The sequence below is a fragment of the Maylandia zebra genome, linkage group LG12 (genome assembly GCF_041146795.1).
Source record: "Maylandia zebra isolate NMK-2024a linkage group LG12, Mzebra_GT3a, whole genome shotgun sequence".
NCBI lineage: Eukaryota > Metazoa > Chordata > Actinopteri > Cichliformes > Cichlidae > Maylandia > Maylandia zebra.
In genome coordinates this window covers 22,258,069-22,270,482 of record NC_135178.1, presented here as the reverse complement: position 1 = coordinate 22,270,482, position 12,414 = coordinate 22,258,069, and the positions used below count along the sequence as shown (strand labels likewise).

The window sequence follows — 12,414 nt, the reverse complement described above, 5'->3', positions numbered from 1 at the left end:
CTCTTGTCGACTGTGATTTTTAAAAACCTTTTTCCTGTGATCACCTCTACACTGTAGTTTCATTTCGATGTTTTTGAATACGTTTGATCAGGTCACCCGACTGGTTTTGAATTTTAAATACAGTTTGTATTACAAACTTCTGCAAGCACCAAGAGCGTAGTTTAAGTGAATCTTGTAAAGTAGAACTAAACCCTACAAAGGCCAGTTTAATGGACCGAAGATACTGTAAGCCTCACCACTGAAAGGATGAAATATGAGGTCTTTTTCTCTGTCAGATGGTTAAAAAAGATAGACGGGGAGAAAAAATCAGATGTGGTCTTAATTCACAATCTTCATTTTAAATGGGAGCGAAAACTTTGTTCTAAACTGTTCCCACTACATGCTCAGCTTTGATGATAAATGGAGAGTAAACTGCCTGAAGACTGCTTGTGATTTTTTTTTATTTTTATCTAACACTAATTTACAACTTTAGTTGTTTAGTTTTCAACTTTTTCTGAGAAAAAGAAAAGGGTTGGTTAAGTTCAGGGTAATGTTTTCAGAGAATGCTGTTTTATGATTATTAATTATAATCTGGGGCCATCGTGGCTCCACGTGTGTGTGTGTGTGTGTGTGTGTGTGTGTGAGAGAGTGTGTGAGAGTGAATGAATAGTGGAATTGTAAAGTGCTTTGAGGGTCCCGAAAAGTGCTATATAAATACAATCTATTATTATTATTATTATTATTATTATTATTATTATTATTATTATTATTAATATTAATGAGACCCAAAGAGCGAGAAGTGTTTACTGGCTCTGTTTCGGGGAGAAACTTGCTTCTTTTAAAAGCACCACTTGAAGGGTAGAACACACTTATTTAACTTCATATCCACAGTCTTAGTACTTCTTTCTTTGTGAACTGGAAAAAGTTTTCCAGAGACCTTAAAGTAAAAAAAAAAAATCCTCATATTTTAATTAGTCGTTATATATGTGAACTTTTCGCTACTTGTGATCATTCGACATATATACTGCCACCACTGACTGCTTATACTGTGGATAAATGCTGTGATTACCTCGCTTATATTCTCAAAAACCCTGCTGCAAGATCACAAAACGGGTGCAAAACACTCATTCCTTCACTGTTGGCCTTCCCGCCCTCTAGCGGGCGTGAAGGCCAGCCAGAGGGGCCCTCCCTCCTCCCTGCTGCCGAACTGCTAAATGCGTTTCCTGTCCCTGGATCTCATGAATTACGAGTGTGATATTATAGAAACTTCCAAGGAAAGCGAGCACAGCGTGGAGCACTTCTAAGAATGAGCCATGGCACTCCATGTCCGATTAAAACTCATCTACAGGTGAATTCCTCATCGCTCACCGTTTCCACAGGTTGTGGCAGCGAACTTCCCATTTTATCCTTTTCTATTTGTAGCCGGTGCCACGCCCTCCCGATTCGTCAGGATAAAGCTGAAGTGTCGTCCAGGTAGAGTATAACTGCAGCACTTTGTCCAATAGGAACAGCTCGTGGTGCACCTTGTTGTACACCTCGATGCTTAAGAAAATCAGAGAGAGAGCTTTGGACTTACCCCTGAAATCTAGCACTTTATATTTTAGCAGCAAACTTTTCTGTTTCTGTGGAAGTCAAAGGCGCAGTTTTGAAGATGCTCTGTGCCTTTTTGCGTCTGAAGTTGTGAAGTGCAAGAGGGGGCAAAGGAGTATTTTTTTTAACACGTCTGAGTTTCCTTTTTCTTTTTTTTTTCTGTCTTTAATCAAAGCCTGCGACATTTTTACAGCCGAGTGGTCGTTGGAGAGCAACCTGGTGACTTTCAGCGATGGCTGGATGCTGTGTTTCAGCGGAGGAGAGAGAGAACCAGAGGATCAACGAGGAGATTGAGAAGCAGCTGCGGAGGGACAAGAAGGACTCTCGCAGGGAGCTCAAGTTGCTGCTTTTAGGTGAGCATCACTAACCTGAACACCAGCTCGGAGGGTAACTGATTTCACGGAGTCCTCCTCATTCTCCTCATGCTCTCAAATACCATGCTGTAAATCATTCAAAGGTTTGATCTTGATTGTAGTCATAGATGTTCTTTTCCGGGCAAACGAAAAGCTTTAAAACATTTGCTCTTAAAGTTGTTCCTCTAGCGGAAGGATCCAGGCGTTTTCATTTTCAGTTGTGGGGGATTTTGGAGACGGCTCGGCAATTGCCATTTCACCGCTTCCTGGCCACACCTGGCCACGGGTATCATGGCAGGTGGGACAGAGCTCTGACGCCTGTCGACTAGTATTCATTTAGTCATATGTAAGAAGAATGCACACTTTAGAAGGGAAAGGAGTGGGTATTATATCCAGCACGCTACATTTTGTCATTGACACGTGTGTCTACATGAGAGGATTCAAGTCATGAGCAGCGTTTCACAGTTGAGGCGCACTGGCTTTCCGAGAACATCCAGGGTATGCGCAGCCGCGCGCCATGGCGCTGCCATTGATTTTACGCGTGGTCGGAGATTTGAATCCTTGAGTACTTTTTGTCTGCTGGGGTTGCTAAGTTTCCACCTGGCCACAGAAATGCCGAAAATGGACACACACAGACAGACAGACAGACAGACAGACAGGGAGAAAACGGATCGTTCAAAATGATATCCGTTTCTTTCCTTTACAACACTTTTACACAGTCCTGTTCGTGATGACCTGTGGAAAGCGTTAAGGCGTGGTAATAGAGCCTTAACCTCACCCCACACACACACACACTCTTCCTGAATATAGGGGGGTTGCCCTGTTCTAGGGTTATATAAGTTTATGGAAGCGGCTTCCCGATCCAGAGGAAACTTGCTGAACATGTATCAGGCGCATTTTACTGCAGCAGTGTGGGAGCACTTCAGGAACGCAGTCGCCATCCACGCCTCGGTCAGTGGTGTGTTTGAAAGCCATAACTAGCTGCTGCGGGCGCATTTCATGCAAACGTCATGCAAATGCATCACGGAGCACGAGCTATTGGTTTTTACCAACTGTTCTTTTAGCAGATCATTTCACTCAAAACACAGCGTTATGTTTCTGCCTGCAAGCCAACATTCATTTGCTTTAAAAGAAAACCATTTTCTCAGCTCACTGTAGGCTGTTACAGACAGCTGGACTGCAGCAGTTTTGTTTAACACATCACAAAGGTAGTTGAGAGAAGTCAAAAAGTGGAGTGAAACAACTTTCCAGAAAAAAGGATGACCCTGGAGTCTCTGTTCAGGCTGAAGGAGTGTCAAACATAAGGCCCAGGGCCCAGAACCTGGCCGTCAAAGAGCCCAACTCGGCTCCCTAAATAACTTTGGATAATGTGGTAAATGCAAAAAAGAAGGACATAAATGTTATCATTCAAAGTGTATTTTTTTAAAGCTTTTTTAGCGACAAAGACACCAACTGCCCGGTCATGCTGCACCAAAGTCAGTCTGCAGGATAAAGTCTGGGAAATAAACTGCTTCTTTCTGTCATTTTTAAGCATTTCATCATCATTCTCCTTTCTTAAAGTGGGAGAACAAAGAGTCACGTTGGAGTGTTTCTGTTGCTTTCTGAGGTACTTAATGTATTCTTAAATGTCTTTACACAGACAGAAGAAGGAATGATTTGGAGGGTTTTCTTTTCCAGGTAATAAATCTACTGCTCCAGCCCACTAAGATCAAACAGGGCTCTGTGTGGGCCACAGTGTAAAAGGAGTATGACAGCCATGATCTAGAAAGTAACCTTTTGTTACCTGGTCAGAGTGACTCAGCTCTCAGTGGATTTCATTAGGATGGTCAGAGTCAGGTCTACTGAGAGTGCAAGAGATTATATTATAATATTTATACTATATATGCATATAAACATGTATAAATGCACATGCGCACACTTACAAATATGGATATATGCCCTCGATATATCGATATATACCCTCAAATATCTATACATACATTTACATATATAGACACTGAAATACTGTTTGGTTCTTCTTTTTGGAAGAAGTGTTGTTTTTTTCTGTTACTTTTAACTGGAAGATGTTTGAATGTAGCAGTAGATCTGCTGGATCTCTTTTTTTGTTGTTGTTTTTAAAAGTCAAATTTTGCAGATTAGTGACTTCTCATGTTTTTTGTTTTGTGCCTCTGCACAGTCGCTGCCTGGCAGGTACATTTCAGTTGTGAAAAAAAGGGACAGGGCAGAGTTTGACAGGTGGTAGTAGCCGTTATCTCATGACACTAACACCACATTCATTCACACGGGCACCATCACCTCGTGTTACAGCGTTCCCCGATCGAGGAAGTGTGCAGATATGAAGCTGTGTTTGGGCTTGTGGTCAAATCTGTTATATGTGTGTAGCTATTTCATTTTGGCCGCCGGTCTGTGGAGACTTCTGTAGCCGGCATTAATCGGTCACAAGGAAATTGTAAAACCTGACTCTGCACCACGCACACACGCACGTGTCCAGGAATCAAGATAAGTCAAGAGTCCAGCTCAAGACGTCTTTTCAGCTTTATTGACAGATACAGTGAAGAAATGACAGGAAAGTGGGGGGAGGGAGAGAAAGAGAGGGGAAGACAAATGGCTAAAGGGCCATGGGTCAGACTTGAACCTTGGCCGGCCATTCTCAGCCTTATGGTTGCCTGCTCAACGCACTGAGCTAAACTGGCACGTACTATAAGATATCTTGGACATCCCAGACTGCAACGTGAATGACATTTTTTGTGATTGGTGTTTCAAACCTTTTTGTATCTGACAGACTATTTGAATTGAAAATCATTCATGGGGTCAGTTGTCACAGTTTATATCTACTGTAGCTTCTACCGGTGGCGTCTGAGGAAGAACATTCTGCAGGGACAGTGAAGTGATTCGTCAGTTTTTATAGCTTGACTATCCTTTAATTTAATCCTCTTTGAAATCAGCACCATTTCACTAAAACAAATTCAAATGGTAAAAGAAATTTGACTGATTGGCAAGTTAATCAAGAATGATATTGACAAATAGAGAACTATCAAAAGTTCATTCTAGAGACGATGATGGCAAAGATTTGTCACAGATCAAGGGCAAAGATTAACTGAATAATGTGACATGAATACATGCAGTCTGAGCTCGTTAACCTCCCTCCTTGAGGTCCAGCCTGATTTGCCTCCAATCTGAGCACCTGCCTCTCCTTCTTCTCCAAAATGATCTCATCTCTGAGAAACTTGACTTGTAAACAAGGTGCATGCAAATGCACACGATTTGTCTAAGATTTGTTTGTTAAGATGTAAAGATGATGACATGCAAAACAGCTGGGAACCAAGGAGCTGACACACACACGCACACAACAAATGCCCACAAGGTGAAACTCCCCACCCATCCCTGCATAAATCCACACATACACAAACACAGCAACCTCCAATATTCAGGTCTGTTAACAAACACATTTGTTAACGAAATCGGCTGTGCATCATGTGATCTCAGTGAGAATATTACGAGCTTTTGCTGTAAGAGCTGAAGAGTAACATGGCAGAAAGGGACTGTGTGTGTGTGTGGTTTGCATACCTTTTAATAAGAACAAGTAAAGTATGTTTTAGTGAAATATAAGTTAGTCGAAAGACCTTTTAGATGGAGAGCTTGAGTCCAAATACACACCAAGTCTCTGAGTTATTAAGCGTGCATCTGATCCTGTCACTCAGGAAAGGTTTCAGGGTGAAAAAGTGCACCGTTCTTGTTGAATTAATTATTGGAAGTTAGGAGGGCTTTTGTTTTATTTATTTTTCCATCTGACCAAAGGAAGGTCATTTTTCAGAAGCAAATTAAGCAAGGTTGACTAAAATATTTTATTCAACCAGGTGAAACTAAAGCTATGAATGATATGTTGAATTTTATTTCGGGCAATTTGTGATATTTAAACTTCCTGTTCTCGGATATTGGCGAGTGTCCCTTTGGCAGTCAAATATACATTCAAATCGTTCAGCTTGCGTCCCTGCGTGGACAAGCTGGGTATTGAGAGTTGTCACAGAACTTGTTTTTATTTCTTTTAACTTATCTCTTAGTAAAAAGTTGTTCATAAAAAGACAGATGGGTCTTTAATGTAGCTGCCAGGCAGCTGCCAGCTGGCATACAGTATGCAACACCTGTGCAACATCACACGTAATAATTCAAATTTGGGTCTTTTTTAATGTAAATATCATAAATATTGAGTTGCAGTAATAACTCACCAGGATGCAGCTCAGTAATATTTTAAAGTATATATAAACTTTATGCTCTTGCAGAAGGGGCATGGATGCATGACACTGGGCAGGGGTACATTTTACTGTATCGTAGACAACGTCAAGTTTAAAATTGTCACTGTAAGGAGGGATAGAGACTCCCATGACTTTTTTTGTTTGTGTCTTTGCAGCAGAGAGCTAAATTTGCTTGCTTGCAGTGGCCATAATATCTTCTCTTGGGATAAATGAAGAGTAGAAAATTAGGCTCGTCTTTTATCTTTAACCTGGACCAGATACCACCAGCAAGCTCTGATCAGCTGACCTCAAAGATCTCGTATTTGCATATGAATGTAGTAATTTACTAATACATGGAGGCAACTGACCATAGTAAACTGGAAATAAACCAGTCCATTTCCAATTTAATTAGCACAATTAAAGGTCAAACATCTAGCTAGCACTGACCACACACAACAACTCAAGGTTCAGTATCTTTCTCCAGGATAGTTTGGCATGCAGAGCGGAGCAGCCGCGGATCAAACCACCAGCCTTACAACAGGTAAATGACCTGCTCTAGCTCTTGAGGCACAGCCTCTCTGTTAAATGGTTCAGACCGAAAGTGATCACTAAAATCTTGGAAGTGAGCCTAAAGAAGAAAGAATGGGTGTTTCACAGTGTTGGGCAAGTTACTTTGAAAAAGTAATTAATTATAGTTACTAGTTAGTTCTTCAAAAAAGTAATTGAGTTAGTAACTGAGTTACAAGATTCTAAAAGTAATTAATTACTTGAAAAGCAACTATTGCGTTACTTTAAAAAAAAAAGTTTAATTGGCCATGTTTGACTACTTCTGATGTTTCCTCTACATTTCACCTTTAAAAACAGTTTATTTGCCTTGTTTAGTATCATTCTTTTCAGCACAACCTCCTGTGTCTGAATTTACAGTTATGTTTTCATTTTGACATACTGTATTAACACAATTTATCTAAAATCAGACAAAAAAAAAACCATAAAATCAGAGTAGAAAGTTATATTTTTTACTGTAACAAATGGTAAATGGTCTGTATTTGTATAGCACTTTACTTAGTCCCTAAGGACCCCAAAGTGCGTTACACATCCAGTCATCCACCCATTCACACACACATTCACACACTGTTGATGGCAAGCTACATTGTAGCCACAGCCACCCTGGGGCGCACTGACAGAGGCGAGGCTGCCGGACACAGCCTCGCCTCTGTCAGTGCGCAAAGAACAAAGTTATTTGCATCCATTTACCTTTTACCCCTTTTTTACAATAATCATTTCAAACTATTTACATAACAATCAGCTGTTCTGCATTCAATAAGATGCCACACAAATTATTTGTGCCACTCCAAATATTTCTGTCCACTATAAAGGAGAACATCACTGCCTGACACCTGCAGGTCTGACAGCAGCAGGTGTATCACTCCTCCTGTTTTTTTTTGTTTTTGTTTTGTTTTTTTACACCTTGAGACGGCAGTCGCCTCATTGTTTTGACACACAACACAAAACTATCCACAACACCACACACTAACTACACAGGACAACACATTAACTACACACTCCAAACACGCTAAACGTCACAAATCTCTCACATCTACAAACTCGCTCTCTCTCTTTTTCTGTTGTCTGTCTTTCTCGCCGTCACTCCTAAAACTTCCCCCTCTTCCTAAACTTTTTTTGCTCATAAGCAGAGAGTGCTTATGTTAAGTTTAGACAGTAAACTTGGAGAAACTATTCAGGGAAAAACACCGCGTATATATTGTTTATCATGACTCTGGTTTTACGTGGCCTATCAACACAATTTAAACACTGGTATATATCACCTTGTTGCTTGTTGCCCATCACTGGTGTCACATGGGACCTTTTAAGGACCTGTTGAGCAGCCTCACAGCCACATTCTGGACCGTTTGCAGGGCTTCTGGGGTTGATTTGCTCAGGCAGGGAACAAAGGCAAATAATTATAGAGGCATGACAAAATAAAACATCCCTCCACCACTCAAAGTATTATACTATAGGGCAATTGAATTTATCTAGTAAGTGTGTGCATATCAATACGTTTAATAAAACATTATCTATGTAGCTCTCAGCAGCACACATATGAGCTCCATATCAACCTGCACATAAGTGATGCTTACACATTTCAGTATTTATACTATAATGATATAATCTGCTTGTACAATAAGTACTCTAATTTTCTTATACTTAACATTTGTTTTCTTCCTCTTTATAGCTGTAGTTAGACTAATGTTATTACTGGTGGTTTTGATACTTAAATACTTCTAGGTACTATGAGAACCTGTTGTCTGGCATCAAAATCAAGACAATGAAAGCAGTCGTAACTGACTCATCAGCATGATTTCTTTAAAATTCAGAAACATGACAATTAAAATGGTCAAATCCTGCACCGATGAGCACTGCTGAGAAACAGGCTGTCACGTGAATGCAGATTTTTAAAAACAGACCTTAGACATAAAACTGCATTCCCGTCTGCTCACGCAGCCAGCAGATGTTTACTTTGGTTTGATTTGCAGAATGTTAATTTGCAACGAGGCAAAAAATTGTAGACCAAATAAATCTATTATTGAGTTTAATCCTCAATGTGTCTCACAGGCACTGGAGAGAGTGGAAAGAGCACCTTTATCAAACAAATGAGGATTATCCATGGAGGAGGATATACAGACGAGGACAAAAGGAGCTATGCCAAGCTGGTGTACCAGAACATCTACACGTCCATGCAGACAATGGTCCGAGCTATGGAGGCTCTTGGTATATCTTTCACTGATCCCCAGAACCAGGTACAGGCAGACTGACTCTGTTCCAGTCCTTTACAATAAAGACTTGATGGATGGTTACCTCATTGTTACCTCACTGTCTTTTTGTCTTCTCGGTGTGTCCATAGAGCCATGCCAGCGCAGTCCTGGAGGTGGAGGTGGATAAGGTGGAGGACTTAGATAGCAACCTCGCCATGGCTGTCAAGAGTCTGTGGGATGATCCTGGAATACAGGAGTGCTATGATCGGCGCAGGGAGTACCAGCTGTCCGACTCCACCAAATAGTGAGAATTAGGCATTTATGATCTTTAACAGTGTGCGCAGATCAAATTATATTGACAGGATTATTAAATGAGTATAATATTCATGCAAAAGGAGGAGTCCCTTCTGACCACATAGATGAGTGCCTGCCGATAGAAGAACAAAAATCTTGCTGAATATAGTCTCTGTCACTGCCACGAACGATGGCAATAAAAAGAGAAGGGCTTTTTTCGGCTTGTTGTTTTTACTATTTTGGGAAATGCAAATTTGATCGAAGCTAAAACAAAAAGTATTTGTTCTCTTGCATTGGAGCAAAGTCTTCATCTCCCTTGAGAGTCCCACCAGTGAGTGAACTCTCATGTAGCTACATGCATTTGGTTTACATTTTAAGTTTTCTACGTGTTTTCTGTATTTTTCCTTTCTTAGTGTTTTTTTTTCTCCCTGCATATTTTTCTTTTTAGCTATCTCACAGATCTGGATCGGATTTCACAGCCCTCATACATACCTGACCTTCAGGACATCCTCAGAGTCCGAGTCCCAACCACTGGTATCATTGAATACCCCTTTGACATGGAGAATGTCATTTTCAGGTGAGGTGCATATTGACATCTTCTGAGTTTCAGTTCAATTCAGTTCAGTTGAATTTATATAGCATCAAATGACAACAGCAGTCGCCTCAAGGTGCTTTATATCTTAAGGTAGACACCTTACATGTGTAAAAGGTAAGTGAAGAAGAAACACTCAGTGCTTCATGGGAAGCCAATGCAGCCTAGACCTATTGTAGCATAACTAACAGATCACCTGATCCAGCCCTAACTATATGCTTTATCAAAACGCAAAGTTTTAAATCTAATCTTAAAAGTAGAGAGGCTGTCTGTATCCCAAATCCAAACTGGGAGCTGGTTCCACAGAAGAGGGGCCTGAAAGCTGAAGGCTCTGCCTCCCATTCTACTTTGAAATACTCTATGAACCAAAATAATAGCAGCAGCACTGGAACTGGCCACAGGCATGGCACCGACCTCGAAGGTGGCGTGACTTTTCTTGGCTGCTTTTATGACAGGATGGTTGATGTGGGTGGTCAAAGATCAGAGCGGAGAAAGTGGATCCACTGCTTTGAGAACGTCACCTCCATCATTTTCTTGGTGGCACTCAGCGAATACGATCAGGTCCTGGCTGAGTGCGACAATGAGGTGAGAATTTAACGACACAGCAAATGATGATTTCAGTTTACATCCTCCTGGAGTTTTACATGTGTTTGATCCCTTTAAACATCTCAGAACCGCATGGAGGAGAGCAAGGCCCTGTTCAAGACCATCATCACCTACCCCTGGTTCCAGCGCTCATCTGTCATACTTTTCCTCAACAAGACCGACATCCTCAAGGAGAAGATCTTGTACTCTCACTTATCCACCTACTTCCCTGAATTCACAGGTTAGACTGAGTGAATGCTCATCTTGATTTCAGCTCTTATTCCACCACAAGATTTGTAATTACTTAGCTGATCTAATTAAGTCCTTCATCATACAATCGCTGCACGGTACTCATTTTTATGGAAGTGTTGAAATAGACTAAAAATACTCAACTGACACTATATTAGGTACACTGTGCTGGTACCAGGTTGAACCTCCTTTACCATCAGAATTGGTTTAATTCTTCATGGCTGAGATTTAAAAGGGAGCTGAAAACATTCAGCAGGAATTTTGGTCCACATTGGCAATCATTAGTCTAAGCTCCGCCCCTCCCTCCTTGATACAAGCCCACAAGAAAATCACCAAATTTGTTCTGCATTAAAAACCCATAATTTGTTCAAAATAAAATAACTGATTGTTTTTTTTTTTTTTAAACACATTTTTAATCTTTAAGTATCAAGACTTAGAATTTCAGTTTTGGTTTGGTGTTTTTGGCTGACAAGAGGTGAAACCATGTGTGGTCTTCTGCTGCTGTAGACCATCTGCTTCAGAAGATGCTCTTCTGCATACCTTGGTTGAAATGAGTAGTTAATTACCATTAGTTACTATATCATCACGTCTGGCCATTCTCCTCTGACCTCTGTGAGGACTGCTACTCACAGATCATCTTTCACTTTCAGACTATTCACTGTAAACACTACAGATGGTTGTGTCTCAGTAAATTTGAAATACTCAGACCAGCCTGTTTGGTACCAACATTTAAAGTCACTTAAATCACTTTTCTTCCCCATTCTGATGCTCAGTTTGAACTTCAGCAGGTCGTAAAATGCATTGAGTTCCTGTCATGTAATTGGCAGATTAGATATTTGCATTAACAAGCAGTTGAACAAGTCTACCCAATCAAGTGTCTGGTGAGCGTATGTTGAATTTACTGACATATTTAAATAATATCAACCCTGAATTGCAGGACCTCAGCAGGATCAAGTAGCAGCTCAAGAATTCATCCTAAAAATGTACCAAGAACAAAACCCGGAGAAGGACAAGACGTTGTATTCTCACTTCACCTGCGCCACAGACACAGAAAACATCCGCTTTGTCTTCGTGGCCGTCAAAGACACCATCCTCAGGCACAACCTCAAGGAGTTCAACCTGGTGTAGAAAGGTTGCATACAGCACAGGAGCAAATGCATACAAGAGAAGACCTGAGGAAAGCCGAAATAGAAAAGAATCTAATTATCAATCAAGCTTAAACCAAAAATAAGAAATTTGAAATTGTTTCATTTCTAACAAGGGAGATCCAAAAAAGAGAGAATACAAACATCCTGTACCAGACATACTAACATGAAATTGTGTTTAGATGCTTTAGTTTCCCTTGTAGTTTTTTAGTATTTGCTGTAAATGATACATTACAGTGGAAATGAGAAAGTGAAAATTAGTAGCAAGTAACTGACCTGTTGTGTGAACTACTTATTTAAATAGACATATGATCTGAGTGCTTTAATGTATGTAAATGTATCCCCATGTAATAGTTTGATAAGGATGCTCTTTAGCCCGGTTTTGTGATTTCATAATGTTTAGAAATGGTTGCTCTAACACTGAGACGCATGTAAGTGCCTTATTTACTCAGGACAGTCAGCAGAGCCACGGAGTTCATAGAGTGTCAGATGTAAATAGTCTGAGATGTGCTTTAGGAAAAAAAATACAACTGTTTCTTCTATTTATGGTTATTTTCAATAAAGAGATATAATTATTTAATAAAGAGTACAAGTCAGGTGCCTGACGTTTTCTTGGTGCGAGGAATAAATGAAGACCGCTTT

At 40.4% G+C, this 12,414-nt stretch overlaps 1 protein-coding gene across 2 annotated transcripts; it reads left to right on the top strand.

Annotated features, from left to right (window-relative positions):
• The first annotated feature begins 876 nt into the window (after positions 1–876).
• Positions 877–12,365, top strand: LOC101476410 (guanine nucleotide-binding protein subunit alpha-14). Of its 2 annotated transcripts, none has more exons than XM_076890903.1 (8): positions 877–1,452; positions 1,763–1,922; positions 8,768–8,952; positions 9,057–9,211; positions 9,650–9,778; positions 10,249–10,378; positions 10,466–10,619; positions 11,565–12,365. In XM_076890903.1, exons 2-8 carry the CDS (start codon positions 1,802–1,804, stop codon positions 11,753–11,755), a joined length of 1,065 nt encoding a protein of 354 aa, XP_076747018.1. In that variant the 5' UTR covers positions 877–1,452; positions 1,763–1,801; the 3' UTR covers positions 11,756–12,365. The 2 variants fall into 2 exon arrangements, with proteins under 2 accessions (XP_076747018.1, XP_024660354.2); XM_024804586.2 differs by having other exon boundaries at positions 1,745–1,922.
• Positions 12,366–12,414: the final 49 nt, after the last annotated feature.

Coding starts and splice junctions, on each gene's coding strand:
- LOC101476410 (XM_076890903.1), top strand. CDS start 1,802: ATGGCTGGATGCTGTGTTTCAGCGGAGGAGAGAGAGAACCAGAGGATC. Junction 1,923..8,767: donor GCTCAAGTTGCTGCTTTTAG/GTGAGCATCACT, acceptor TGTGTCTCACAG/GCACTGGAGAGAGTGGAAAG. Junction 8,953..9,056: donor TCACTGATCCCCAGAACCAG/GTACAGGCAGAC, acceptor GTGTGTCCATAG/AGCCATGCCAGCGCAGTCCT.